Below are 26,680 nucleotides of genomic sequence, written 5' to 3' on the forward strand. Positions count from 1 at the left end.
TTGTAAAAAAAAAAATCCAAGTTCAAAATAAATAAAACACAAACCAGCCAAAAGACCAAATGGCTATGTCAAACATGTCCTTTAAAAACAAACATGGGCAGTATCCAGAGAAGAGCATAACCTTGAGGCCGTTAGTACATCTAAACTAAGCAGCTTGGCCAGCCGTTCTCAGTGCTGTACAGCCTTACTTGTATTTGTTTGAACAATAACGGGGCAAACGGTCAGTCGTGCAGGCCTCTGACTATGCAGCTAAGTGCTTACTGACCATCTATCTATCTACTTTGCTCAGAACAGAGCACCGCAGTATCTAAACTGTTTCCTAAGGAAGCATTCGCCACGATTACTCTTTAAATGTTTTTTTAACACCACCCTTGAGATGGTGTGTCTGTCCCAGAGTAACCGAGAATGCCTTAAATTCTCTAGTATGACATTGAATTTATAATACTCCTGCCTCCACATCGCAAGGGCTGGGTGCACCCCGACCGATTTGTGCAGAGCTGGGGGATGGAAATCAACCTGGGTGCTTCCAGCACGTGAGGTGAGCCATACCCCAAGCCTAGACACCCACTCCCGCAGCCAGCCAGTAGTTTGCGTGGGTGACAGGAAGAGCCTAACAGCCCCAACTCCCAGCGTTCGGACGCCCCGCCCCTGCAGTCGTTCGCACGGAAACGGCTGCAGGCTGACCCCGCCCTCGGCCTGTAGCCGCTCCGGGAACCCGGACGGCGTCCGACAGAGGACACACGTCGGAGCGCAGCACCTACTACCACCTGGCTGGGGTGAGTCCTGGCGACTGCGGGCTCAGGGGCATCGGGATATCACTGTTCCCGGATTGGAATCCGAAGGGAGGTTCGAGTGTCGTGACACGCGCACGGGCCACCAGACACCGGGAGCGGTCGTAGGTTGAGGCTTGTAATCGGACCGTATTGTTGGGACAACGCTACCTGCCACGGGTGAGGGCTCTTCGCCGGGCGGCTCCCCTGCCGTGGAAAGGCGAGCATCACCTGGATCCCCAAGAATGACAGGCCCGGGGACAGGTGATTGACAGCTCTGTCACACTGCGCGATTCTAGACACGCACTTTAGGCTGCTGAGTCATTCGATGCCAACGTTAAACACGGGGAAACGCAATTTCTCTGGGTTGGGGATCGTCCTAAAACCTAAGTCATAGCTTGTTGTGGCTGTGACGGTGAGACATGCCTGGAGACTTCGGAGACTAGTTATTTAATGCCAGCCTAGGTCATCTTGATCTCTCTCTAGGCAAGCTATCAATTATGGATGTGGTAATGGCAATTCTTGTCTCCTTTTTGCTCGTGTTCGTGCTTCCTGAATTGCACAGAACAGAATGAAAGGTTCAAAGGATTTGACTAAAATGAGTTAATGACAGATGCTAGGTAGGGGCCTAGGGTGGTCTTTAGGGGTGTAACCAAGAGAGATGTAATTTTCTGTTCTCCGGTATAAAAGCGATTCAGCGAGTGCCTATTGTTAACAGCCTGAAGGAATTGTAGGAAGTAAACCACAGGAAACTCTAGTTTCATTTTCTGGCCTGGTTCTGGTTTGAGCCATCAAGCCTAGAGGTAGTAAGGACACTGCGAAAGTGCAAAGCATGCACTCTTTTAAAAACCAGGCGGATGCAGAACAGTGCTTCTAGTATTCAGAGGAGTAACTATGCCGCCCCCACCCCACCCTCAACTTATTTAATTTGGCTGGCTGAAGAAAACCAACGTCTTCTGTTAGTAACAGCTGACACATACTGAGCTATTTTCTACTATGTAAACTAGTTTAATCCTCAGGACAGCCCCACCGTGTGATTCCTACTCAAATAGGAAAAGTTAAATGACTGTTGTCAAAGCACTGCTCGAGTGATATTTGCCATTGTTTTAGTTTAGGGGTCTGTGTCTTGTGTGTTAGGGACTGAACCCAGGACCTTGAGCTTGTTAGACAAGTTCTCTACCACTGAGCCACACCTCCAAACCCTTTCCCCACCTTTTGTTAGGTGTTGAGGATTGAACCCAGGGTTTCAGGCATACTGAGCTCAAGCAAATGGCCACTGACCTTCTAGTTTGTATTTTATTTGTATTTACTGCTTTTGACTTGTTGGTTTTGCGGTGCTGGCATAGAACCTGGGGCCTCATCACACTAGGCAAGCTCTCTATTCAATCTGTGCCTTTAGCCCTTAAAAATGATCTTGACAGGATGCCTTAGCCTCTGTTCTACTGCTGTGAAGACACCATAATGGAAACATATAAAGGAACACTTGTAGAGGAAAGCATTTAATTGGAGCGTGCTTATAGTTTCAGAGGTTTGGGTCTATGGTCGTCACGACTGGGGAGCATGTGGGATGCAGGCAGACATGGTGCTGGAGACGTAGCTGAAAGTTCTACATTTGGATTCCCAGGCAGCGGGAAGGGAGAGACACTGGACCTGGCTTGGTCCCACCTCCAGTGACACAGTTTTCCCAACAAGGCCATACCTCTCTATCCTTTTAATTAGTTCCACTCTTTGGTGGCTCTTTTATGTATAAATACATTATTAAGAATATATGGTAGGTCTTTGGTAATACTCACTGTTGTCTGGTAACCATCAGTAAAGGAATTTAATTGACATAGGAAAGTTTGATGTGAAGAGAAACTGTGCACGGTTCTTCTTTTACACAGGACAAGTTATTACTTTGAGTAATCCTTAAATGAAGAGTGGGTAAAGCCCATATACGGAAGAGAGACTCCAGTCAACAATATCAATAAGTTGAAGAAGAAAAATGTTGTCCTTAAGCAATCTACAAAATATCATCTATAACCCGGTAATAACAGATTTTTAGCAAAGTTTTGGGGTTTTTTTGCCTGTAGTAGGATTGACAGCGAGTACACTCAGGTTCTAAAGTTCAACCAGGGCCAGGCATGAACACGATTAAGTTAGCACTCAGGGCATTCCAGCTGGGAGACTGATACTGTGACAGGTGCTGGCTCAGACCTTAAAAACATAACTTTCAAAGGAAAATGCATTTCTTATTCTACATAGTTTTCCCTTCTTTTTAAACAATTTTAATGATTTATTTTTATGGGCATTGGTTGTTTGCCTGCACGTGTGTCTCTGTGTGAGTGGAACTGGAGTTACAGACAATTGTGAATTGCCAGTGCGGTTTCTGACAGTTGAACCATTTTCCCAGCTTCTCCTAGTCTTCCCTTCGTTTTTATAACATTTTTATTTACTGTGGTGTGTGTGTGTGTGTGTGTGTGTGTGTGTGTGTGTGTGTGTGTGTATGTGTGTGTGCGCATGCGCATAAACCTTGATGCCACAACACACACATGAAGGAAAGGTCTGGGGACAACTTTTGGGGAGTTCTATTCTACCATTTGGGCCTGAAAGTTGAACTCAGGTGGTCAGATTTGGCAGGAGGCACCTTTACGTGCTGGGCTGTTATACTGGCCTCATCCTTCTTTCACCTGTCTGTCTGTCCATCCATCTATTGTATAGAGGATAGAACGTATGGCTTCATGATTTGGGCATATTATAGCACTAGGCCACACTGTCCATCCACCCATTCCCTGTCCATTCATTTATTAGCTGTTTCTGCTTGTTTTAAGATAAGGCACTGCTGTGTTATCCAGTCTGACTTCAAACTTGAAATCCACCTGCCTCAAGCCCTAATACTGGGATTGTAGACTAGTGTGTTCCACCACACCCAGCTTTTTGTGGTGTTTTTGAAATGAGAACTGTCCACAAGAAGTTAGCGTCTCAGATTTCCCCTCTGTTCTCCCAACACTGCTTGGAAGTATAGCAGGGGAAGTGTCAAGAGCTAGAGGCAAGAGACCTGAGCAAAACATGTTGTCCAGTTCAGGCTGCTGGTAAGAGTCTGACTAACTGCTAGAAAATGCAGTCAACATCCTGGTCTTCTAGAAACCTGTGAAGGGCCTACTTTGGTTTTCAGTGCTAGTGAGCCTCTCTAGATGTGCCTGGTTTCTTTTTACCACCACACTGTTGATAGAGACCTGATATAGAGCCACTGGTTTTTTGTGACCCCCTAGGAGACTCTTGGGCAGTAGAAATGTCAAAAGTCACTGAACCGGTTGTGTGTGTTGAGAATATAGCTGTGATTTCCCCCCCTTAACTCTCAGTACCACAGTGAAAGAAAGGTTTTAAGAACCATGTCAAGCAAACTGAATTTTGGGGAGAAATAGCCTTATGTGGCAATGGGTTTAAAAAAGGTTTGCAAAATTTGACATCAGTGAAGACATTTAAAGTGGTTTTATGCATGTTGTAGCTAAAAACATCTCAAGGTTGTAGACTGGAAAAAAGACTAGACCTATGTGGGGTGTGTGTGTGTATGTATGTATGTGTATGAGAGAGTATGTGCTTGTGCATATGTATGTGGTGTGTGTTTGTGAGTATATGTGCATGTGATTTTTTTTTCCTGTACTTAGTGGAAGACAGGAACTGCTTCCTGTTCATTTGACCTTATGATGAATGTTTTAATGTTCTTGGTCTAGACTGGTATAACGTCTGTCAGTGTTAAAGCTTCTTAGAACAGATAAAGTACACATTGTAACTGGTGGTGTCTTTTTCATTTTTCTACTTGGTATATTTCTTTCATTAGTTCCACTGAAAGAATTTTAAAAATTAAAAGCCAGAGTCACTCTTCGTTCAAATCGAGTGAGTAACTTGAAGACATTGCCTTTGTTCTGTACCAGAAAGGCAGTCAAGCGGCATCTGTAGGCATTTCATTATTGTCTTCTCATAGACTTTGTAGTTGTTCTAGGCACTCTTGCTTTTGTTTTGTTGAGATGAGCACGGACACTTCACTTTGTAGCCCAGGTTAGCCTCCAGCTTACATCAGTCTCTCTGCCTCAGCTTCCCAAGTGCAACTTGAGCTTCCACACCCAACGTGTGGAAACTTAAGCCTCTCTCGATATTCAGCTGGACTCATCCACATTAACCCTAGCTGGAGCTGAGGAATGGCTCCTTCTGGAACCAGATTCCCTAAGGCCCCTGCCTGAGGCCTGAGGCCTGAGGTCACCAGCGCATGGCGGATCTTCTAGCTGTTGAGTTATTACAGCCAAAGGGCAGAGAGCAACTCTGCCTGAGGAAGGAGTGCCGGGGCAGAGTCCAGAGGAATCCAGCACGTGCCCCAGGGCCATTTAGATCCGCCACAGTGTGACACTAAGGTGGTGTTGTCTGCTGGGGAAACTGAAGACTCAGGGTTTTTAACTGTGGCTGGTCACAAAGGTGCTGTCTGTCTCACATACAGGAGCACTCTAGACACCTAGGGAGGAAGTCCATGTGTCCTCCTGTTGCCTAGGGCAACGGCTGCCTTCTTGGAAACCCAAGTGTAGGACTCAGTCAGGAGCCAGCCTCTGGAGGGCAGCACTTTGCCTCATGTTTGCTTAATCTACTTCAGTATTTTTCGCCTCATCTCCAGTGACAGCTTCTTATCAGTACTTGGGAGGCAGAGAGGCGGGAGAGTCAGAAGTTCAAGGTCATGTCTTATTAGATACATTAATCACTGAGTTTGGTCATAATTGCCTTTATTCACTTATGAAAATAACGTTTGTAAAATGTCTTTCCCTTAGACAATCCCCTATGTCAGTACCATTACTGAGCAGTTGAAGCCTGGCTCTTTGATCGTGATCCGTGGCCATGTTCCTAAAGATTCAGAAAGGTAAGATCACTGTGTGGGATGGAAGGCCAGCTGTCTCTCCGTGACTAGAGAGGACATTTTGATGCTCTGAGGCCTCTCTGCCTCACTAACAGCCCTGCTAAGATGTGAGGAGAAGGAGTTATAGGGTGAAAGTTCCTGGAATGTTATGTTCTGTTTTGTTTTGTTTTGTTTTGTTTTGTTTTGTTTTGTTTTGTTTTGAGACAAGGGCTCTCCATAGCCTTGGCTGTCCTAAAACTCACTCTATAGACAGGTTGGTCTCGAGTTTATAGAGATCTGTCTCCCTCTGCCTCCCGAGTATGGGATAAAAGGCATCACCACCACACCCAGCTGATTACTGGAATTTTTTATATCATCACTGTAAGTCTGATTTCAAAACAAACAGATACACTGATGGAAAAGCGGGGTTGTTGAATAACAGAAAGTCTCAGCACAGTCTTAGCACTGTCACAGCATCTCTCGAGAGTCTCTCGGTGGTGCTGCTGACAAGACATGGTGTTGCTGAGTGTCTGCTTTGGGTATAATAAACTCAGGGTGTTACTTCTCTTGTTCCTGAGAAAAACAACATAGAGAAGAAAGATTTATTTCATTCAGTTCATGATGTGAGGGTACAGTCCATCCCGGTTGGGAATGTCTGGCAGTAAGAGCAACTCTGCAATGGTGGCAGGGTCTTGAGGCGACTGATCACATTGTGTCCATGGAGAGGGAGTAGAGAGATAAATGGCTGGGGCTCAGCTCACTCACTCTCTTCTGTATTCAGTCAGGAACTCTAGTCTTTGGATGCTGCAGTCCACATTTAGGGTGGGTCTTCGCTCCTCAATCAAACCTCGATGAAAATGCTCTCACAGACACGCCCAGGGGTGTGTCTCCTGGGTGACCCCCAATTTGGTCAAGCTCACAAGGAAGAGTAGCCATCTCAGATCCTGTCATTCAGAGCTGGATTCAGTTCTGAGAGGCCGACATGATTGGTTTGAGTGACGTATGGAAATTATCCTACAGAGACCCCTTGAGTGTACCCGTGGGAGCAGGCCTCATGATGAGAACCCTCACCAAAAACGTAGCCTCACTTTCGTGCTTTGAAAGACTGGTGGTCTATGCGTAGCAGGGGGTGAGGTGGTGGAGCAGAAGTGGGTGGGATCAGGTACAGCTTGCTTTGAACAGACTCTTGGACCAGGAGTTTCCCTGGCATCTGCCCTCTGTTCATCAGCAGATTTGAACACAGATAAGGCCAGCATCCAAGACAGGCAGGAGAGGGAAGTTCTTATTCTGGGTCCATTTAACTCAGCTCATGCTGTGGGGCTCTGTTACTGAGGAAAGAAAAGGGGAAGATGGGCAGGCTGCCCTGTAGGTCCTGTGGATGAAATGGGGGGTGCTAGGGTGGGGGTGGTTGGGGGTGCTTGTACTTTCCCCATGGTTCACCTTTGCAGACTCACGTGGTTCTGTTCTGCTCTTGCCCAGATTCCAAGTAGACTTTCAGCATGGCAACAGCCTGAAGCCGAGAGCTGATGTGGCCTTCCACTTTAACCCTCGCTTCAAAAGGTCCAACTGCATTGTTTGTAACACACTGACAAATGAGAAATGGGGCTGGGAGGAGATCACCCACGACATGCCTTTCAGAAAAGAAAAGTCCTTTGAGATTGTGATCATGGTGCTAAAGAACAAATTCCAGGTAGGTGCTAAGAGAGAGAAAGGGGGTGTGTGAGCGTGCGTGGGGATGGCGTGGGGAACTATATGTCACCGTTCAGATGGAAACGCAGATGCAGAACAGAGACATTCTTAGGTCTTCTTCCAGGAGGGCTAAATTCTGGATCATGTCACGGTTAGGGGAGTGGGTTATAAAACCCACACCTGAAGTGTCCCACTGCCCCTCATGGCTCCATGACAGATCCAGTGCATGCATCTCCCACCCCGAGAGGCCATGGTGCCCAAGAGGAAGGTTAGTGTGGATAGAGCGATGAAGGCGGAGCCCAAGCTCCATTCCTTGAGGCTATCGGCCAAGCCCCGCCCCTGCCAAGGTGGACAGGAAGCCGGAAAAGTGGGAAAGGATAAAAACATCAGACAAAAAAGTGCAGATAAAAGGGAAGAGGGAAGCGAAGGGCAAACAGGCTGACGTGGCTGACTACAGATCTGCCTGCAGACAACGGAGAGACAGAAAACCAGAGAAGAGAAAGATACCAAGTCCAACTAAGCTTCCATCACGTCTGTCAGTGGTCCCTGCCACTCTTCTTGTACAATCCAGAGGAATATTTTTTTATCAACCATTTTGTAAATGCCAGTTTTTTAGTAGCTCTAGAAACATTTTTAAAAGGTGAGGGAATCCCACCCCATCCCATTTTTTTAAGTGTAAATGTTTTTTTTAAAGAGGTTAAATCATTTGCTGGTTGTTTATTTTTGGTACAACCAGAAAATAGCAGGATACTGAATCAGGAGAGGCTGTGACTGTGTTGAGGGTCACCATAACATTCTGTAGAGGGGGCTGGTTCTATATCCTACAGTACAAAGCTTACTAAATAGCAATTTGGAGTCTCAGTCATGCATTCGTGTCTGGAATTTTTTCAGTTATATCTGGTCCAGTGTTTCTAGTAGAGCCATTTTGTAAGAAAGCCAGTCTTTGGTCCTCGCCCTGTCAGAACTGTGATGCCTTTTGTCATGGCAGACCATTTTCCTAACAGTTGTGATAATGTGCAGTGAAAGATGGAGATTTTGAGTCTGTTCTGTGGTGTTGTGAATTGGTGGAACTGAGGATTATGAGCATTTGGTTGTCATGAGAGGTCTTATGGACACTTGCCAAGTTTGAGGAAACAATACGTAGCTCTTTGTTTGCGTACATAACGCAATGTGACTCTTCAGCGTTTGCGTACCTGTGATAAGAATTGAAATGTCTGTGTACTCTGCTCCTTGACCAATAGAATCTCAGTTATGAAAATAAATAAACAAACAAATAAATCCCACACCTGAAGTGTGGGAAAGTCTGCATGACCCGTCTATTGGTGAACAGGGAGCACCTCAAAGGGGCATGCCCAGTCTCTCAGCAAGCTACTGCTGTAGAGCCCTGAGGGCCTTGTGAACAGTGACTTCCAGAGGCCCCTAAGAGTGCCAACCCCCAAACCCATAGAGGGCTTGTACAGCGGAGGTCTTGCAGCACATTTTGGTCCAGGTCCTTGTGGGACATTGCCCTTTGGAGCCCCCTGTGCTCCTCGGTTTGCTGTCCTATGCCCTTCAGTCTTTAATCTAGCTGTACCCCCCGTTGTTGCCCTGGGTTTGTTGTATATGGGGATTTTTAAAGCTCACTCAAAGGTCCTACTGTGGGCCCTACTACGGGCTGCTCATGTCTCCCTCCTGGAATCTGAGGTACACCACCTGGCATTTGAAGGTCCTGTGTAGAAGATTCACAGATACAATCTTCCCATCTCACACAACTGTAGCCCACTGAGTGAGGCTCTTCTCACCCCGAGATAAGAAATCTCAAATAAGTCAGAGAGCTTACCGTCACTTTGCTTTGTGTGTGTGTGGGGGTGGGGGGGTTTGTCTTTTGAGACAGGGTTTTTCTGAGTTGTGCTGGCTAGCCTTGAACTCACTCTGTCGACCAGGATGTTCTAGAACTCAGGAGTCTGCCTGCTTCTGCCCACCAAATGCTGGGATAAAGCACCATCACTGCTTGGCTGCTGCGTGCTTTCACCGAGTGAGCTCAGTGCCTTCTTGTCCCTCCCATAGAGGTGGGGCTGTCAGACTGTAGCCCTGAAAGAGGGTTGGGACCACAAGGAGGCAGAGCTTACCTGCATCTTAGGCTTCCAGACCTCGTGAATGGCTCTTGGGGCCCTGCGCATGGTTGTCTCCTGGGCACACACAGATAGATACATGGGGAGCACACATAACATCCAAATGTATGTGTCTGGAGAGATGAGTCAGGCACTTACTCAGACAGTACTCCAAAAGTTCAGAATTTCTGCTACTGAGGTTGCTGCTTTCAGCCACAATGCAAGCAGAGATCTGTGAGAAAAACCTGAGGCGTCATCTCATTCATTCATTCATTCATTCAGTTTTGTGGTGCTGGAGATGAAACCTGGGACTTCACACTGTGGGCAAGTGTTGTACCACAGCTCCAGTCCCACCCCGTAAGAGACACTTATTTGGATGAGGACTTACCTATCACTGTGCTCTGAGTGCATCGCCTTCTGCGTCTCTCCAGGTGGCTGTGAATGGAAAGCACATTCTGCTGTATGCCCACAGGATCAACCCAGAGAAGATAGACACACTGGGCATCTACGGCAAAGTGAACATTCACTCCATCGGGTTCAGATTCAGCTCGGTCAGTGCCCTTCCACACACCCCTGGGGGCTTCGGGGACAGTGTTTTCACGTTTGGTCAGACCAAATGGCAGAAACTTCCTTTAATTTACACCTTCCATTTAGGTAAAAATAATATAACTATTTCAGACCTAGTTGGGTTCTGCCCACTAAGCATGCTTTTGTTGTTATAGGACCTCAGATCTAGAGTGAGCCTACCAGTTGGTTAGTTAGCGTGAATCTCCTGTCCCTGGGTGTGAATAACTAACTATTCCTATAAGACAGTTTTCTATGTATCTAAATTTAAGCTTCCCGGACATTGCTAGCTTGTTTCCAATGCTGTGAACGGTGTAATTCTCAACAGCTGTGCCCAGCTCTTAGGAACATTAGATCTTGTTCTCACAAACTCTCGCCAGTTTGGGGGACCCCCACTGTTGAGTTGCATTTTTAAAAAGCATAATTATCAATAATTTTCCATGCTCAGTATCACCAATAAGTTTTTATTATGTTCAATATTTTAAAGAGATATTCTAATGGATGTTAAAATTAATGTATGTTCTTTTGCAGGATTTACAGAGTATGGAAACATCTACTCTGGGACTGACACAGATAAGTAAAGAAAATGTAAATATTCTATGAACCATCAGTTTAAAATGTTCTTAGTTACCCTCAGTGGAAGGAAGGATCTTTTCTCCCTTTAATGATGGAGTTTTCTGTATGTGTTCATATGCATGCAGGTGTGTGTGTGTGTGTGTGTGTGTGTGTGTGTGTGTGTGTGTTCAGGTAGGCTAGAAGTCAACTCTGAGGTCTAAATCAACTGTTCTACATCTTTTAAAAAGTTATTTTGCATGTATATGTCTGTAGTATGTGTGTGCATGTATACATGTGTGTTGGCACGAAGCCAGAAATAGACATTGGATGTCTTCTTTGATTAATCTCCACCTTTTGAGGCAGGGTCTCCTAGTTGAACCCGGAGCTGGCCAATTCAGCTAGTCTAAGTGGCTAGCTTGCCCTAGAGATCCTGTCATGTGCTAGGGTTGAAGGCAGGCGTCCATGCCTGCCCAGCACGTATGTGGTGCTGAGGACTTGAGTCCTCATGGCTGCCCTGCAAGTGCCTTAGCCTTGGACCCGTCTTCCCAGTTCTTCCACCTTGTTTTTCTGAGACAAGGTCTCTCACTGAGCCTGGGACTCCCTGTTGGCTAAACTGGCTGTTCTGCTCGCCACAGGGGCCAGCCTTCCTCTGTCTCTCCAGTGCTGGAGTTACAGATGTGCAGCTCCCATGCCTGGCTTTTACGTGGGTGCGTAGCAAGATCCTTACCAGCTGAACTCTCTCCCTGGATTCCTAAATTAAGTTTTTAATGTGAGGTCAGGCTAGAATTAGTCAGTAAAGAGCCAAGAGAAATACTGTTTTCTGGTGTTGGGCATTATGTTTTTGTTAACATGTAGCGTATTAGTTTAAATGATTACCACTCTGGTGTCTGTAAAAAGCACCCTGTCTCCCTGGCTTGATGAGAGGTACTAGCGTGAAGCACCTGTAAATACTGAACATCAGGTGCACTTCAGATGAATTCTCTGCTCCCGACAGGAACAAGAACAGTTTACAATTGACACTTTGCTGTTCTTAAGAAAGCAGGTCTTATCCCTGTAGGCAAGACATGCCAGTGTTTAGAGAGTTCTTGGGGAGGACAGGTAAGATGCACTTGAAACTCACATTTAGACATTTGAATAACTATTAATTTGTGGATGATAAAGTGTTCACATGAGGATGCTAGACCTTGTTGCCCTTCATAAGCTCCACGGTACCTGTCAGGAAACACAGTGCCCGTGTCACTCCAAGGCAGATAGAGCACTGATACATGAAGCCACAGCAAACTGCTCCTTTGCAAACCTCAGTCACCCAGTAGGTAGTTCTCACTTTTCTTTTTCTTCCACCAGATACAAAAGTCTGGCAAGCTCCATTTGGTGAGTACTTTTGCTTGGTTATTACATATGAAATATATTGTAAATAACCTAGAATGTGAACAGCTGAACCTTGAAGGCAGCTGCATCCTTCCTATGCTTTATTGTAGAACTGTTTCCTGTCATGTGGCAGTAGTGAAGACATTCCTAAAAGTGTGTAGAATGATTTATTTTGTGTGCCTGGCATTTTAAAGGACCCTTCAGTGCCCTTCAGTGTTGGTTGCCTCTTGAAATTCTGAGAACAGGGGAGGATATAAAAAGCCAGCAGAGGCTGAGAGAGAGGAGAAGGGTCCAGGATACAGAAGAGCAGGGTCAGAGAGTAGAAGACAGGACAATTGGTGATAGCTGAGCCAGGAGGAGCTGAACTGAGCCAAAGAAGATACTGTTAAGAGACAGGAGAAGAGGGGCTGGGGATTTAGCTCAGTGGTAGAGCGCTTACCTAGGAAGCGCAAGGCCCTGGGTTCAGTCCCCAGCTCCGAAAAAAAAAAGAACCAAAAAAAAAAAAAAAAAAAAAAGAAGAGACAGGAGAAGAATTTAGGAAGAACCCACACAAAGTAGCAAAAAATTATGAAAAGCTACATTTGGCACTCAAGGTAGGGCTAGGCAGAATGGGAGGTTTGATTTTGTAGAGCAAATGGCAGGAAAAGGAAGTACAGATACTTTGTTTCAACAAGCGGACAGGGTGTTTGCTGAGGCTGTTAGAACATCTCAGCATGGTTTTCAGAAGCAGGTTTTTTCCCTCTCATTTTCTTCTTTATAGGCTATTTTGCTTATTAAAGGGTTGAAAGATTCTGAGCGACTGGAAAAAATAAGGGTGGGAATGGAGAAGCTTGGGAATTAAAAAAATGGAGAAAATGGAAGAAAATCAAGAGGGTTCGTTCCTCTCTTTTCTGAAAAAAGTAACAGAGTTGGCTGTACAGCTAGAGAAATTTTGGAGTAGAGGCAGACAAACTTGAAAAAAGCATCAAACATTAAAAGGGGAGAGAGAGAACAAATAGGTTCACTCCCAGTGACTGACCCAGGCAGTTTTTACCAGGTAGAAAAGGGGAAAGGGACTCTGTGTCAGACGGCAGTCAAGCCAAAGAAATGGAGAAGCAGAAGAATGGTCAGATGAGAAAGCCTTTTTCAGGAGACATAGTTAAAACCACGGAACCTTCTGAGGATAGGCAGTCCTGGTCCCCGGAACCACCCACAGCATTCCCAGAAGTTAGATAGCACATGCCTGCTCACGGGGCTGATCCGCAGGTTATGATGAATTAGGACGGCGGCTGCAGAATGAGGGACCTGAAGCTTCTAAAGAGGCAATGATGCCTTAATGGATGCACTGCCCCTGTGAAATAAACTCTAAATAACTGGGCTTCTTGATAGACGTTTCCCCCAAGACTGGAGGGGACTGGTAACGCATGCACAGGAGGCTGGCCCTCATTGTATGGTGGTTATGGTGGAGAGGAAAATGCAGACTTGGAACATTGCAGTGGGGTGAAGGGAATGAATGAAGTGGGAAAGCAGTTGACAGGCGCAGGTCATTATGTGATACACAAGAACAGGTGCGGTTCGAAGACGAGGTCATGAAACAGTGTCATCCAGCAGCTTTAAGACCTTGGGGTGACATTGAGGAGCCAGGAAAGAAGCCCACATCATTTACAAAGATTATACAAGGCTCTGAAGAAACCGTCACAATTTTTTTTTTTTTTACAAAGATTGATCTCAGCAGTAGATAGGACTATACTGGACTATATTAGCACTTGAAAACCCAAATACCAAACGTAAAACAAAAACCCTAAGACCACTAAAGGCAGGGGCAGCACCCATGGACGAATGGATAAAGAATACAAGTGACATTGGTTCTAATGTAGACCACACTAATGTAATAGGTCAAACTGTAGGTCTCTGGTATCAAAACACCTGGCGCGTAACTGTGGGAAATATGGACATTCAAAACAAAATTGTGACCAGGCCATCTCTAAGGACAAGGGTTGCCACTGGACCAATGAATGTAGGACCAAGAGAGATAGCCAAGGCAATTTCTTACTATTGGGGAAATGAAATGGGCACACCGGAGGTGGGGGTGGGGCAGCCTCGGGCTCCACAGCCAAAAGTACAAGCCGTTTGCCACTTGTCAGCCAGGAAATAACAAACAAGCAGAAAAAACTCAGCTAAGTAGCACAGATCTAACGCATGCTGCTACTGCAGGCAGTGCTGCTCTAGACTTGGCCAGAGATAAACATCTTACGCTAGTCCTAAAAACCCAGTGTTATAAAGTAACTATTGGAGGTTATGGTCCTCTGCCCTCAGGGACAGTAGGAATGGTCTTGGGAAGGAGCAGTTTGCCTTCCCAAGGATTAACTGTTCATCCAGGAATTATAGGTGAAGATTTCAAAGGGGAAACCGAAATAATGACTATGTAAAAGAGAGATGCTGGTGATGGGATTGCTCAGCTCTTACTGTTTCCCTATATATCAAGGGCAAAGCTCCAGTTAAAGATCAGAAGGGTTTGGAAATACAGGAAAATATGTGTTCTGGAAAACAATTGTTAATGATCAGAGGCCAGAATTAAAGTTGCAAGTGAATGACTTTGAAATAGAAGGCTTGATGGATACAGAAGCTGCTTGGAATTCAGAGTGGCCACTTCCAAAAGTTTATACCCAGGTTCTAGGAATTGGAAAGTTATCTCAGATAAAACAAAGTATGCAATAGCTTAAATGTGTGGGATCAGAAGGTCAGATAGGAAGGTCAAACAGCCTTATAAATGTATGGGGATAAGAATTATTACTCAGATTAATATTCTCTCAATACCAGACACAATCCCTAAAATAAAAGGGGTGAAGCGGCAGATGCTTCTTGGGAGGAAATTAGAAAAATGTCATTCAGAACAACCACAGGCTGGGCAGGTTGTCTAAACACAGGACACAGGGACCGAGTTTCTCAATTTCAGAGTACTACTGAAACCATACCGATGACCTTGCCCTTAAAATGGTTTACTAACAAGCCTTTGTGAGTAGGTCAGTGGCCTCCAACTAAGGAAAACTTACAGACACTTTAACAGCTTGTATAAGAGCAGCTGAGGGCCCAACATACAGAAGAGTCTACCAGACCATACATTTGCCCTGTAATTGTTGTAAAAAAGAAATTAGGGAAATGGGGAATGTTAACAGATTTGAGAGCCATGAGTAGAGTAATCCAACCAATGGGATTACAGCCTGGAATTCTTTTACCTTTTTTATTTTCTAAGGCATGGCCTGTAAAAGACTGGCTTTTTTTTCTATCCTCTTGCAAAAGCAAGATAAAGAAAAATTTGTCCTCCCAGTGCCTGCTTATAATAATGTTCAACCTGTAACGGGTTATTAGTGGAGAGTTCTTCCACAAGGAATGTCAAATTGTCCAACTCTCTGTCAATATTTTGAGCAACAACTGCTAGAAATAATTTTTAGGCAATTCCCTCAGTCCATTTTTTACCATTACATAAATGATATTTTTGTTGGCTGAATCTGATGTAGATACTTTAGAGAAAATGTTTGGTGAAAATAAAGAATTTTCCTTGTTGGGGTTTGTAGATTGCTTCTGAAAAAAAAATACAGAGTAATGACTATTATGGGGATACCTATACAAATTAAGACTGACAGTGTTCCTGCAGTAAGATGAAGCAATTCTTTGCATAATATAAAGCACATTTCAGGAATACCACACAATCGTAGAGGACAAGCAATTGTAGAAAGATCTAGTCATATTCTTAAAAAAATGCTTATAAAATAAAAAGAATAAAAACCCCTTAAGGAGAGACTAAATAGTGCCCTGTAAACTTTGTTTTCTGAACATTAATGAGAAGGGAACAACAGCAGCTGAGAGACACTGGGTCATAGCAAGAACTGTGGGATTAAACCAGTTTATATATGATAAGGATATGGTAACATCTGAATGGAAGTGAGCATATGTTTTGTGTTGGAGTGGCGGATTTGTTTATATTTCCATAGGAAACAAAATGCTATAGATCATCAAAACTAATAAAGCTCAGAGGTGAGCAGGGGAGGTGTCCTGAACCTTGGCCACTGAGCCAAAAGGAGTAAAGAAGAGAGCTTGACCAGGCACTGCCTTCCCCTGCCAGCCAGACAATCCCAGACACGAAACGTTCAGCACCTAACCACCGACAGGCCTGCGAGCAGGACTTGGGTCTAAGCAGGTCTTTAAGACAGATCGTGCCGAGTACCACATCCTGCGTGTCCCAGTCAGGACGACAAGCCCAAGGGTCACAGAGCTGGGGACAGAGATTGAGACCTCAAAGAGGAACTCCAAACTAAGACAGTCCAGGAGTATAAAAGGTTCAGGAAGTGGGACCCAAGTTACAGGAAAGAGAAGCATCACTGTTAGTTTCTTATCTCACAGAAAGGTCACATCAGACAACTGAGAACCCACCCTGGAAAAGGCATTGGAAAGAATGGAGAAGTAGCTTCTAAACTCATAGTTAGTAGCTAAAACAAATGGGGGGGGGGGGGTGTAGTGTGACTTATTTTGTGTGCCTGGCATTTTAAGTGATCCTACGCCCTTCATTCAGTGTTGGTTGCCTCTGGAATTCTGACAACAGGGGAGGATATAAAACACCTGCAAAGGCTGAGAGAGAGGAGGAGGGTCCAGGAGACAGGAGAGCAGGGTCAGAGAGTGAAGAGAAGGCAGTTGGTGATAGCTGAGCCAGAGAAGAGGAGGACACAGGAAGAACACACACAAAGTAACAAAATAAATAAATAAAAGCTGCAACATCATATCCAGAACTTTCTACACCAAGAGCAGAGCTGCTACTGCCACTCACCAAAATCCACCTCCCAGCTGTCTGTCTACGGTTTGAAGAGCCAACAGTTTAACTCTGTATAGAAATTAAGTTGTGGGCTGGAGAGATGACTCAGTGGTTAAGAGTACTGACTGCTTTCCAGAGGTCCTGAGTTCAAATCCCAGTAACCACATGGTGGCTCACAACCATCTGTAATGGGATCTGATGCCCTCTTGAAGGCAGTGACAGTGTACTCACATACATAAAATAAATGAATCTAAAGAAATTAAGTTTTAATTAGCTACTTCATGTAGCCCAGCTGAAGCCAGGGCAGCCCTTTGCGTTCTGAAATGCCCTCAGGCGTGTGTCTGAACCACTTATGTGGTTGCTGATCCCACTAGACGGGATGACCTTGGTTCCAGTCACAGCTCTGCTGGCACAGCACCTGCAGGTGGTATCAGGTGCTATCCACACCACATCCTGTTCTGTCCTGTAAAGCAGTCCCTGTGTGTGCTGAGTGAGGCCGTGCTTTGCAGGGGACCCAGCTGAGATCACCATAGCAATAGCAAAGGTCTTTCCCCTCCCGGGGTTCACAGACTCTTAACCCCGCCTTCGTTCAAGAGCCCTTTCTGAAGATGCCTCATTCTGACTGTGGCCCCTTTTCAGAGCCTGCCATTTGAAGCAAGGTTGAATGCCTCCATGGGCCCTGGACGAACCGTTGTCGTTAAAGGAGAAGTGAATACAAATGCCAAAAGGTCAGTCTGCTGCTGTGCCAGCGCCTGTGCACTTGGGCTCTGTTGGAGCTGGTGTTGCTTTCCTGAGAGGAGGGAACTGGCAGGGCCAGGTCCCACTGAAGAGCTGCTGGCAGGGTCAGGACTGAGGGCGGGTTCTGGCCAGGGAGGAGAAAACTTTGTCCACGAGGCCCCTCTTGCCTCAGTATCACCAAACTTGGGGTCACAGTCCATACCCCAAGAAGCCAAGTTGAGCGAACAATCCTCAAGGAGACAATGAGATTAGTCAAATCAGTGGTGAAAAACAGAAAAGGGATTTACTCAACATGGCCACAGTGGGGAGAGACAGAGATCCAGTGACCCCTCTCAGGTTCATCTTCAGGCAAGATTCAAGTTTAGAGGGCCAAGGATCTGTACATCTAAGCAGTCCCAGTCAAGGTGTTGTCCCACCACCACTGGCCCACTGGGCTCCTGTCTCACCCGGTGAGGTGCTCTGACAAGTTGTAAATCTTTTTCCAGGTGACAAGTTCCCTCTGTGAAACAAAGGTAGATGAGGGACACGTCTCTCTTTACAATATCTTCACTTCTACCAGGCCAGTTCTGTCAGGTCAGGTTTCTCTCCTGTGACACAGAGCATTGTGCTTTAAGACTCTTTTCTGGGTTGGGCATGGTAGTGCATGTCTAATCCCAGCATGCAGGAGGCCAGCGAATCTTCGTGACACCAGCCAGCTGTACACAGTGAGACTGTCTTAAAAAATCGTTCATGAGTGGGACTGGGGAGTGGGTCAGCAGGTAAAGTTTGGGTCAACAGCACCTGTTTGAAAGTGTGGTGGCATGTACTGTCTACAACCCAGCCCTGGGAGACAGAGACAACCCTGCCTCAAAAAATAAGGTAGAGAGGCTAGACACATGGCTCAGTGATTAAAAATATACACTGCTTTTGTAGAGTCACTCTCCAGCACCAATGCCAAGTACCTCACAACCTCTAGTGACTCCTGCTCCAGGGGATCTGATTCCCCCTTCTGACCTCCACGGGCACCTGCACTTACATGCACAGAGCTATGTCTCCAGAGGATCTGATTCCCCCTTCTGACCTCCACGGGCACCTGCACTTACATGTACAGAGCTATGTATATGTGCATACCTAAAAATAGCAAAATGAGTCTTTAAAAAATGAAAGTAGTAAGTTAGTATTGGAAGACACCTAGTATCAACATCTGGCTTCTGTGTGCACAGCCACCCCCGTGTATCACGCACATGCACGCATGCACGCACGAACGCACGCCTCTTTTCCCAAGATGTCCATATTATTGGAAGCTTTTCATTTGTAGTAGCATGCTTTCAAGAAGGGGTCATGTAGAACAGGTTGGAGAATGCCTACACTGAGAGACCCTGAGGCCTGCAGCCTGAAGTACTTAAGGGGTGCACCTGTTCTGAACCCCCAGTTGTGGTTCAGCTGGACCTCAGCTTCAGCATTGATCCCAGTCTCGTGTTGCATGAGAGTCAGCGGCATGCAGATATGGAGTTGGAAGTCCCTCCTCCGCGTGCGTGTACATGGTTTGAAGTTCAAGTCTGAGCTTGCCTTTCTCTCTCTTAAAGCTTTAATGTTGACCTAGTGGCAGGAAGGTCAAGGGATATCGCTCTGCACTTGAACCCACGCCTGAATGTGAAAGCGTTTGTAAGAAACTCCTTTCTTCAGGATGCCTGGGGAGAAGAGGAGAGAAACATTACCTGCTTCCCATTTAGTTCTGGGATGTACTTTGAGGTAAGATTATGTTTCTTTTGTTTTGTTTTGTTTTATTGGACAGGAAAGAGCCCTGAGAACACACTGGAATAACTTTTGTTTCAATAAAACCCAATCCTGGCTCAGAGGTTGGGGGCGCTGACTGCTCTTCCAGAGGTCCTGAGTTCGGTTCCCAGCAGCCACATGATGGCTCACAACCATCCTTCTTCCGGTGTGTCTGAGGACAGCTACAGTGTATTCATATAAATAAGATAAATCTTAAAAAAAAAATAAAAAATAAATAAAACCCAATCCTCTATGTAGGCAATATCTGCTGCTGGTCACTGGCCGTGGAGGTTTTAATCTGAACATGGGCCATTGGCGCAAACAGCAGGGCCAGAATGATTGACATTTGTCATAGTGACAACAGCTGTGTAGCCCCAGGGAATTTTGGCTGGACCTTGTCATAGTACAGGAACCACAGATACACTTTTACTTACACACACACACACACACACACACACACACACACACACACACACACATGCTGCAGTTATGCACACTCATGTGCACATGTCAAGGCCAGGGGTGGTTGTTGGGTTAAGTGTCTTCTTGTAACTCTCCCCGTTTTTTTGAGACACATCACACATCTCTTACTGAGCCTGGAGCTCTCCAATTGGTTAGGCTGGCCAGCGAGCCCTGGGACCCACCTGTCCCTGCATCCCAGCACTGGGAATAAGGGTATATCCCACTGCACCCAGAGTTTTCCCTAACTCAGGTCCTGTGCAAGCACTTTATCTGATGAATCATCTTCCTAGACCCACATGTGTACTTCTAAGTGGATATATGGGAATCCTAAAATTGCATGGTTTCACTATCCACGCCTTCCACAGTTCCAGGTAGCAGTATTTCTAAGAGCCGGTCCTGTTGGCAGGTAGTCAAGGATTAGTACACCAGAAGGCGTTCAGTTTCTAGTCCCCAGGGTGTACTGTTAATACACGGCGCTTCCCAAAACCTTTCTGAGGTGCTTTCTAATTGGAGAGTAACATCTCCTTGGGATATGGATGCCAGACTTTCTCTCTGGCTTAGACCGCTCTTGGTCTTTAGATCATTAATTTAGGTTGTGCCTTACGATTACTACTACGACTACGACTACGACTACTACTATTACTACTTCTTTTTTCGTCCTCCTCCTCCTTCCTCCTCTTCTTTCTTTCTTCTTCGTCTGTTTTCTGTCTCTGTTTTCTGTGTAGTCTTGGCTGTCTTGGAACTGGCACTGTAGACCAGGCTGGCCTCTAACTCAGAGATCCACCTGCCTCTGCCTTCTGAGTGCTGTGATTAAAGACATGCACCACTACAAGCCAGCTACATTTTAAACTCATGTGCTCCAAACCTTCCTAATGCTGTGACCCTTCAATACAGTTCCTCATGTGGTAACCACCAACCATAAAATTAGTGTTGCTATTTCAGAACTGTAATTTTGCCACTATTGTGAACCATAATGTGTGACTCCTGTGAAAGGGTTGTTCATGAGGTCACAGCCCACAGGTTGAAAGCCACAGTTCTAAACTATTGGAGTTCTTGGGACTCATCAAATTGGTTGTTGAAGCATGAACAATCGAGGTGATAGAAGGTGGCAACTGGATTATTTCCCAGTTCCCAGTCGAGCCTAGCGCTTGGAGGGTGAGTGATACAGATTAGACGTGGGAAGCCTTTGGAGGTGTAGGTACTGGTTGTGAATTCAGAAGGCTGAGCAAGGGCTGGAAGGCCAGGTTTAGGGCACTTTGAACAAGTCCCTGGAAGTGGGAAGTATGGCTCAGGGCTTGTCGTTGGCAAGGGACAGGATATATGAGATGATGTAGGGTGCACCTCTAGAAGGCAGCTAGTCCTTGTGGCTGAGAGGAAACCAGTGGTATAACTTGGTCCTGAAATAAAAAGATAATAACAACCAAATAATGCTGAAAACAACAAAAGTGAAAATTCAAATATTTACCTCCTCCAATTTAACTAATAAGTTGGATGAAGATTTGATGAAGCAGGGGCTGGAGAGATGACTCAGTGCTTACTGTTCTTGCCGAGGACCCGAAGTCAGTTTCCAGCCAGTCCCCACGCCAGCCAGTCCCCACGCCAGGCAGTTCACAGCTTCCTATAATTCCAGGTGCAGGAGATCTCAGACCTGTACTCATGTCCGCCCTTCACACATACACATAATTAAAACTAACATAAATCCTAAGGGAGATAGATCAGTACACGTGGAATCCATACTCCTTCAGTACTTGGACTCACTTCTCTTGTGAGCGCTCATGCTACAACAGTGAGTATCTCATGTTGCTGTCAGTCTCCCACAAGAACATTCCTTAGGTCAAACTTGTGTCTCGTCAGTATATTTCCCTGAGGTTCTTGCAGATCTTTCCACTATGCCATTCTTTTCAAGTGAACAGGATCTTGCACTTCAAATTTCCTTACCCTGATTCTCTAAGTGCATGTTATATGTGTGTGCCCAGGCCTACTCTATCATGCAGTGCCTTTTCCAGACAGGAAATCACTGAACCTGGGCTAAGTTGGTAGCCACCAAGCCCCAGTGATCCTGTCTGGACTCCCCATCTCCCACAGTTACAGGTGCTTGGGCAGCTCTCTTCTTACTTGCGTGATAGGACCCAAACTCAGGTTCTCTCACTTGCTTCTATAGCAAGTGCTCTTTTCCACTGAGCCCTCTCCAGCCCCACTCTTAAAAATAGTCATGCTGGGGTAGAGCCCAGTGCCTCACAGGCAAGCACAGAATCACTAAGTTACACTGGCTGTGTCACTGCAGACACTGTATCAGCGGAGCTCAGGAGACACCAATCAGCTTTACTGTACTCCATGTTGTTCAGCCCAGCCAGTGTGGTTACTTCCAACTCTGAAGACGTAAGTCCAGGGCAATCACAACTGAAGAGCCAGCAAATTCTATTTTTCTGGCTGTTCTGAAGTCACTTAGAGAGGGTCTCTGCTGTTGGACATTTCATTGTCTAGGCCGACTGCAGTCATGTGCCTTGTTTTTCCAGTGATCTCACTTGTTTATGAGAAGCATTTATTTGATACAACTGAGGGAACTTGCTAGGACTGCTCCTGGCTTCCTGCCCTGTGCCTATACCCACTTCTTTCTGCGAGTCATACAACAGGAGACTCTGATCTGAGACTTATTAAATATACTTCATCCAAGATCCCTTCCAGCTGGTTGAATTTGGGATTTTTCTCCCATTCTTGGGGAAATGTATTTCCCCAGTTCTCTGTACAGCATACTTTGATTTTGATCAGTTATTCTGACTTCCCGTAGTAGCTTTTTCCGTATCTGCTGTGGAAAGATTAAACCCTCAACTTACTTCTTTGCAGGTTCACGTTTATTGTTCATTTAATCTCTGGGAATGGGGCAGGTCCAAGGCCAGGCTGTGCTGTTTTCTGATGCTTCACATGGCAAGGAGCACAGTGTAGGGCCACCAAACTGGCCTTTTTAGTGAGTAGACATTTGGTACAGCCAACAACAGGACTACTTAAGCTCTGTGTCAGAGTGTACAGCAAAGGGGAGGCCTAGGTGTTACAGGATCCTAGCTTTGGACGTTCGGTTTCCTTTTAGGGGAGTGCTTTGGAGGGTAGGCAATAGTGATCAATCTGCCAGGATGCTGACTACTGCACAAAGCCTGGGAACTTGGCCCTAAAAAGCTTTTTGGAAACATGTTCTGAGCAAGGGCAGAGTTAGTAATAGGTCTCTCCACCAACATAATAAGCCAATTCAAGCCAAATTAAAAGTATAAAAGCAGGTTTGTTTGGGAATGGCTGTCAGGTTCACAGGTTTCAAAGAACAAGGCCAGAGAAGTTGCCATGCAGACAAGGGAGGGTGGGGTGGGGAGGGGGGAGAGCGAGAGAGAGAGACAGAGACACAGAGAGAGAACAGAGTATACAGGAAGGGGTAGAGGGCTGAGAGAGGGAGTAACCAAAATGTCTGGATCATATAGGAAAGAGCCTCTGGGGGAAGGGTATGCCAATCATACCCTGTAACAGAAAAGGACAGAGGGATGCTAGAACCTGGAGACCAGTGCACTTAGATGTCAAGACACCTTAGCCCCTGGTCCTGGGTTTGAAATGTAACATTTAGGATTACCAAGTAACTGCTCTTTTTACCAAGTGTCCCAAGCCTTATCAGTTGAACTTTATCTGTGACTAAGACCTTTAGTATCAAGGCATGATATTCAGGGTTCAAGACTCAGCTTATCAGAAGGGGTGGGAAGTGGGGCAGTGACTAGCAGCTGTTAATTCCCAAATATGAGGAGAGACACTTCCCAGTCTTCTGAGAAGAACCAGGAGCAGAATGGGGATAAGGGACTACTAAGGGAAGGACCTGATAAGACACAAGTGGGCTGAAGCAGAAGATGCCACCATGATATACTGGGGATTTGGGTCATCTTTAAAATCACTCAGAAGTGAAGTCAATGGAAGAAGGCTGGGGAAAGGTGTCTAAGCTCAAAGTAAACCAAATAGTTTTCCTTCTGACCTTCTGTTAGTATAGAAGAAACATGTTTTAAAATGAAAGGCAGCTACTGATGGTATACCTCCTTTCTTTTCAGATGATAATTTACTGTGATGTCCGAGAGTTCAAGGTTGCAGTAAATGGTGTGCACAGCCTGGAGTACAAGCACAGATTTAAAGACCTAAGCAGCATCGACACACTAGCAGTTGATGGCGATATCCGTTTGCTGGATGTAAGGAGCTGGTAGCTATCATGACTGCCAGAACCCTGGAAATACAAAATGGCTTATCCGATACTGGCCATGTCAAATGCATCTCGCTTTCACCACATTGTTATACTGTTAAGTTGAGCTCGCACAACATCAAGTCCTACTGGTGTTGTCAGGCCTGGCCATGCAGTGTGGCTACCTCTGAATTCCCAGGAACAGATGGGGCAGTCACAGCTCACTGCGAGCGAGGCTCTGCACACCGGGTCCCTCTTATAAAACTGCACTCAACAAATATCTAAGTGCCTAATATACTACATATGCTAGCTGACAGGGATGGCAAGCGTACTTCCTCTGTACATTCTCTGAGCTGGCCAGACATGGCAGTGCCCACAACTTGTGTGGTGCCTGTTTTCTGGCACTCGCGTGTCATGCGACCAGTTTCTGATGTAGGGTCTTCCTGCTAGCATTGCATTTACCCCACTAGGGGCCTTTGCAGTTAAGGTCAGAAAAATATACTAATGGATGGAAAACACTACTTCCCCAGTAATCCTGTCATAATCAACATTCTATCATATCTCATAACTGAAGACTGCATAACATTTATTTAGCTCTCACTGCTTTAAACTTTATAAAATATATGATGCTGAACACAGCAAAAAAACTGAGGCCAAAACGCTGAATTATGACAAAACAAGTGTTCTGCTCCAGGCAGATTTCTGCTGGTTGATTGGCAGATTAAGTCCAGGGTGTTTGTGGGTGCCTGTGGCAAAGCGCGGTAGAAGTTTATAGTTTGAAAAACCCTCTTGGGTAACTAACATCAAGGTATACAGTGAGTATATAAAACAGGCACTGTCAGAGCAAAACCGATCCAGGAGGGCAGTGTGAAAAGGTTGAGCTGGTGTGGAGACCAGCCCTCGTGCCTTTGGGTCTGAAGATGTCGGCACATCATCAGTGAGGTCAAGCACTGCTCTGCCTGCTAAGTCGACTTGTATCAGCAGATATAGCTTCTGTACTCCTGTAACCTCCAGGATTTGACTGGAGCCCTAGGTAGTCTTTCTTCACTGGTTGTCACAGATGTCAAAGGTTTGGCTGTTGGGAGGGGGAAGTGTTACTTTCATCAGGTCATTGTATGATATTAAACCACAGGATAGCATTTTGCCAGGGTTTAGGAGTATTCAGTCAACTTGCCCAGATACACGTATCATACATAGGAAATAACAGCATCAGCAATCTTACTTTTTAGGAAGTACTCAAGGCAGCAACTGCTAGTCCTTCATTTTCATGCAAATTTATTATGTTTACTCTAAAAAATTCATATGGGGTGGTGGACGGAACTGGGCAATTCGTAGGGAGCCCAGGAGGCTCTAGAATCCCCCAGTTACTTCCTTCATGCATTACTGAGATGTTGGGGGTTGAAAGGCCCTCAGTTAAAAATAAAAGCCCATTCATACAAAAGTGTATTTTCATTTCTATTTTTATACAAAGCCATTAAGACTTATTTTGAATAGATTCAGTTTTAGTTCTTAGATTCTGGTCTTTTTAAAAAGCTACTGGAATTTATTAGGTTCAGAGACATTTTGTTGTACATTGCTAAGTTCTATCTCTAAACTATAAAATGTCCTTTTGCTTGCCTAATTCTGCATTAAAGTTTTATATTATATTTAGAATGAATTCTCTCTGGAATAGTTACTCCAGGTTGGAGATACTGAAGGCAAACTGGTTTAATTCTGTTGGAACTCTCGTTTCCAGCCTCACCGAACAGTTCTAGATAGAGAACTTCAAAACCAGCACTGGTGTCTCTATCCTTCCTGCGTGCTGTCAGTCAGGTGTGGGCTGTTTCCCAAGCAGCACAGTGCCCCTCCCCACACACAGAAAAGATGAACGACGGAGACATCAGGGCCCTGAGCCAGGCTGCACCGAGGAGCTGCTCCAACTCTCAATCCACCCCGAATAAACGCAGAACCCAAATGGCTGTCACCAGAAGCTTGCTGAATGCTGCTGCATGATGCCATTTTCTTGAGAGCACTGCTGTGGGTTGTAGTGCTCCTAACACAGATACCACACCCATGAGGTGCTGCAAGGAACAGTGAGTGACAGGTCGTGTTTCAAGGAAGAATTCGGTTCTCAGATACTGAAACTAAACATGCTGGTCTCATCCAGAACACCACTCAGGATAAACACAAATACCAGTTTGTATAAAAATACCATTCGGTTTACTCCTTAGCAACTCTGTACAAAAGGCAGGAAAGGATCCTGGGCATCCCAGACAGGCAGGGATTTTGTAAAAACATTACATAACAGCAGATGTGAAAGTACCAAAAGTTAACATGGCACCACACCCCCATTAAAACATGAGAATACATGTGAACTCTTCGCAGAGCACAGGCAGTGGGTGGATGTGCTTCCCGCCTCAGAAGTAGCTCTGCAGCGGCTCCCCCAGCACGGCCTCCAGCTGCTGGATGGTGGTCTGGCACTGGTGCTCCACTTCTTCACACTCATCTAACAATGAAAGCCAGAATTAGACGTGGGCCTGCCAGCTGCCTTGCCTAATTACCACTGTTCTGTCAAGGTTCAGGAGGCACCCAGCAGGCTGTGACCTGAGGTGCTCCCCAACTGTCCCCACTCCCCACAGGCATGTCCTTGTTCTTGGCTGCTGAAGAGGAGCAAGCCACGAGAAGGGGCCACACATTCAAACCCAAGCTCCCTCTGCCCCAGGAGCTCTCCAACCCTCACCAGACACCAGACATAAAAGGCTGTGTTTCTGGCCAGATGCACAGCCAATCGCATGCAGAAGTACCCCTACTTCCTTAACATCCCCAATAAATATGAAAGGCATTGGGTGGTACAATGTAGAGGCATGT

At 45.7% G+C, this 26,680-nt stretch overlaps 2 protein-coding genes and 1 pseudogene across 10 annotated transcripts in view; 2 read left to right on the forward strand and 1 right to left on the reverse strand.

The window, feature by feature from the left end:
- The first annotated feature begins 709 nt into the window (after window positions 1-709).
- On the forward strand, window positions 710-25,274 carry Lgals8 (galectin 8). Of its 7 annotated transcripts, none has more exons than XR_015640607.1 (10): window positions 710-1,034; window positions 2,654-2,796; window positions 5,564-5,652; window positions 7,108-7,318; window positions 9,839-9,958; window positions 10,503-10,548; window positions 11,871-11,897; window positions 17,320-17,408; window positions 18,984-19,149; window positions 23,709-25,274. XR_015640607.1 is itself a non-coding variant. In XM_087589687.1 (10 exons), the coding sequence occupies exons 2-10, from the start codon at window positions 2,755-2,757 to the stop codon at window positions 23,856-23,858; spliced, it is 951 nt and encodes a 316-aa protein (XP_087445813.1). In that variant the 5' UTR covers window positions 710-1,034; window positions 2,654-2,754; the 3' UTR covers window positions 23,859-25,274.
- On the forward strand, window positions 7,452-7,927 carry LOC148000229 (non-histone chromosomal protein HMG-14 pseudogene; annotated as a pseudogene).
- Heatr1 (HEAT repeat containing 1) overlaps window positions 24,984-26,680 on the reverse strand; it is a 41,764-nt gene continuing 40,067 nt past the window's right edge. For 2 of the 3 annotated variants that reach the window (XM_087591139.1, XM_087591140.1), the window contains exon 45: window positions 24,984-26,318. In XM_087591139.1, the coding sequence (XP_087447265.1) occupies window positions 26,230-26,318 (89 nt within the window). In that variant the 3' untranslated portion in view covers window positions 24,984-26,229. 3 annotated transcript variants of the gene reach the window in all.

This window comes from Rattus norvegicus, chromosome 17, assembly GCF_021556685.1.
Source record: "Rattus norvegicus strain SHRSP/BbbUtx chromosome 17, alternate assembly SHRSP_T2T, whole genome shotgun sequence".
NCBI classification, from domain to species: domain Eukaryota; kingdom Metazoa; phylum Chordata; class Mammalia; order Rodentia; family Muridae; genus Rattus; species Rattus norvegicus.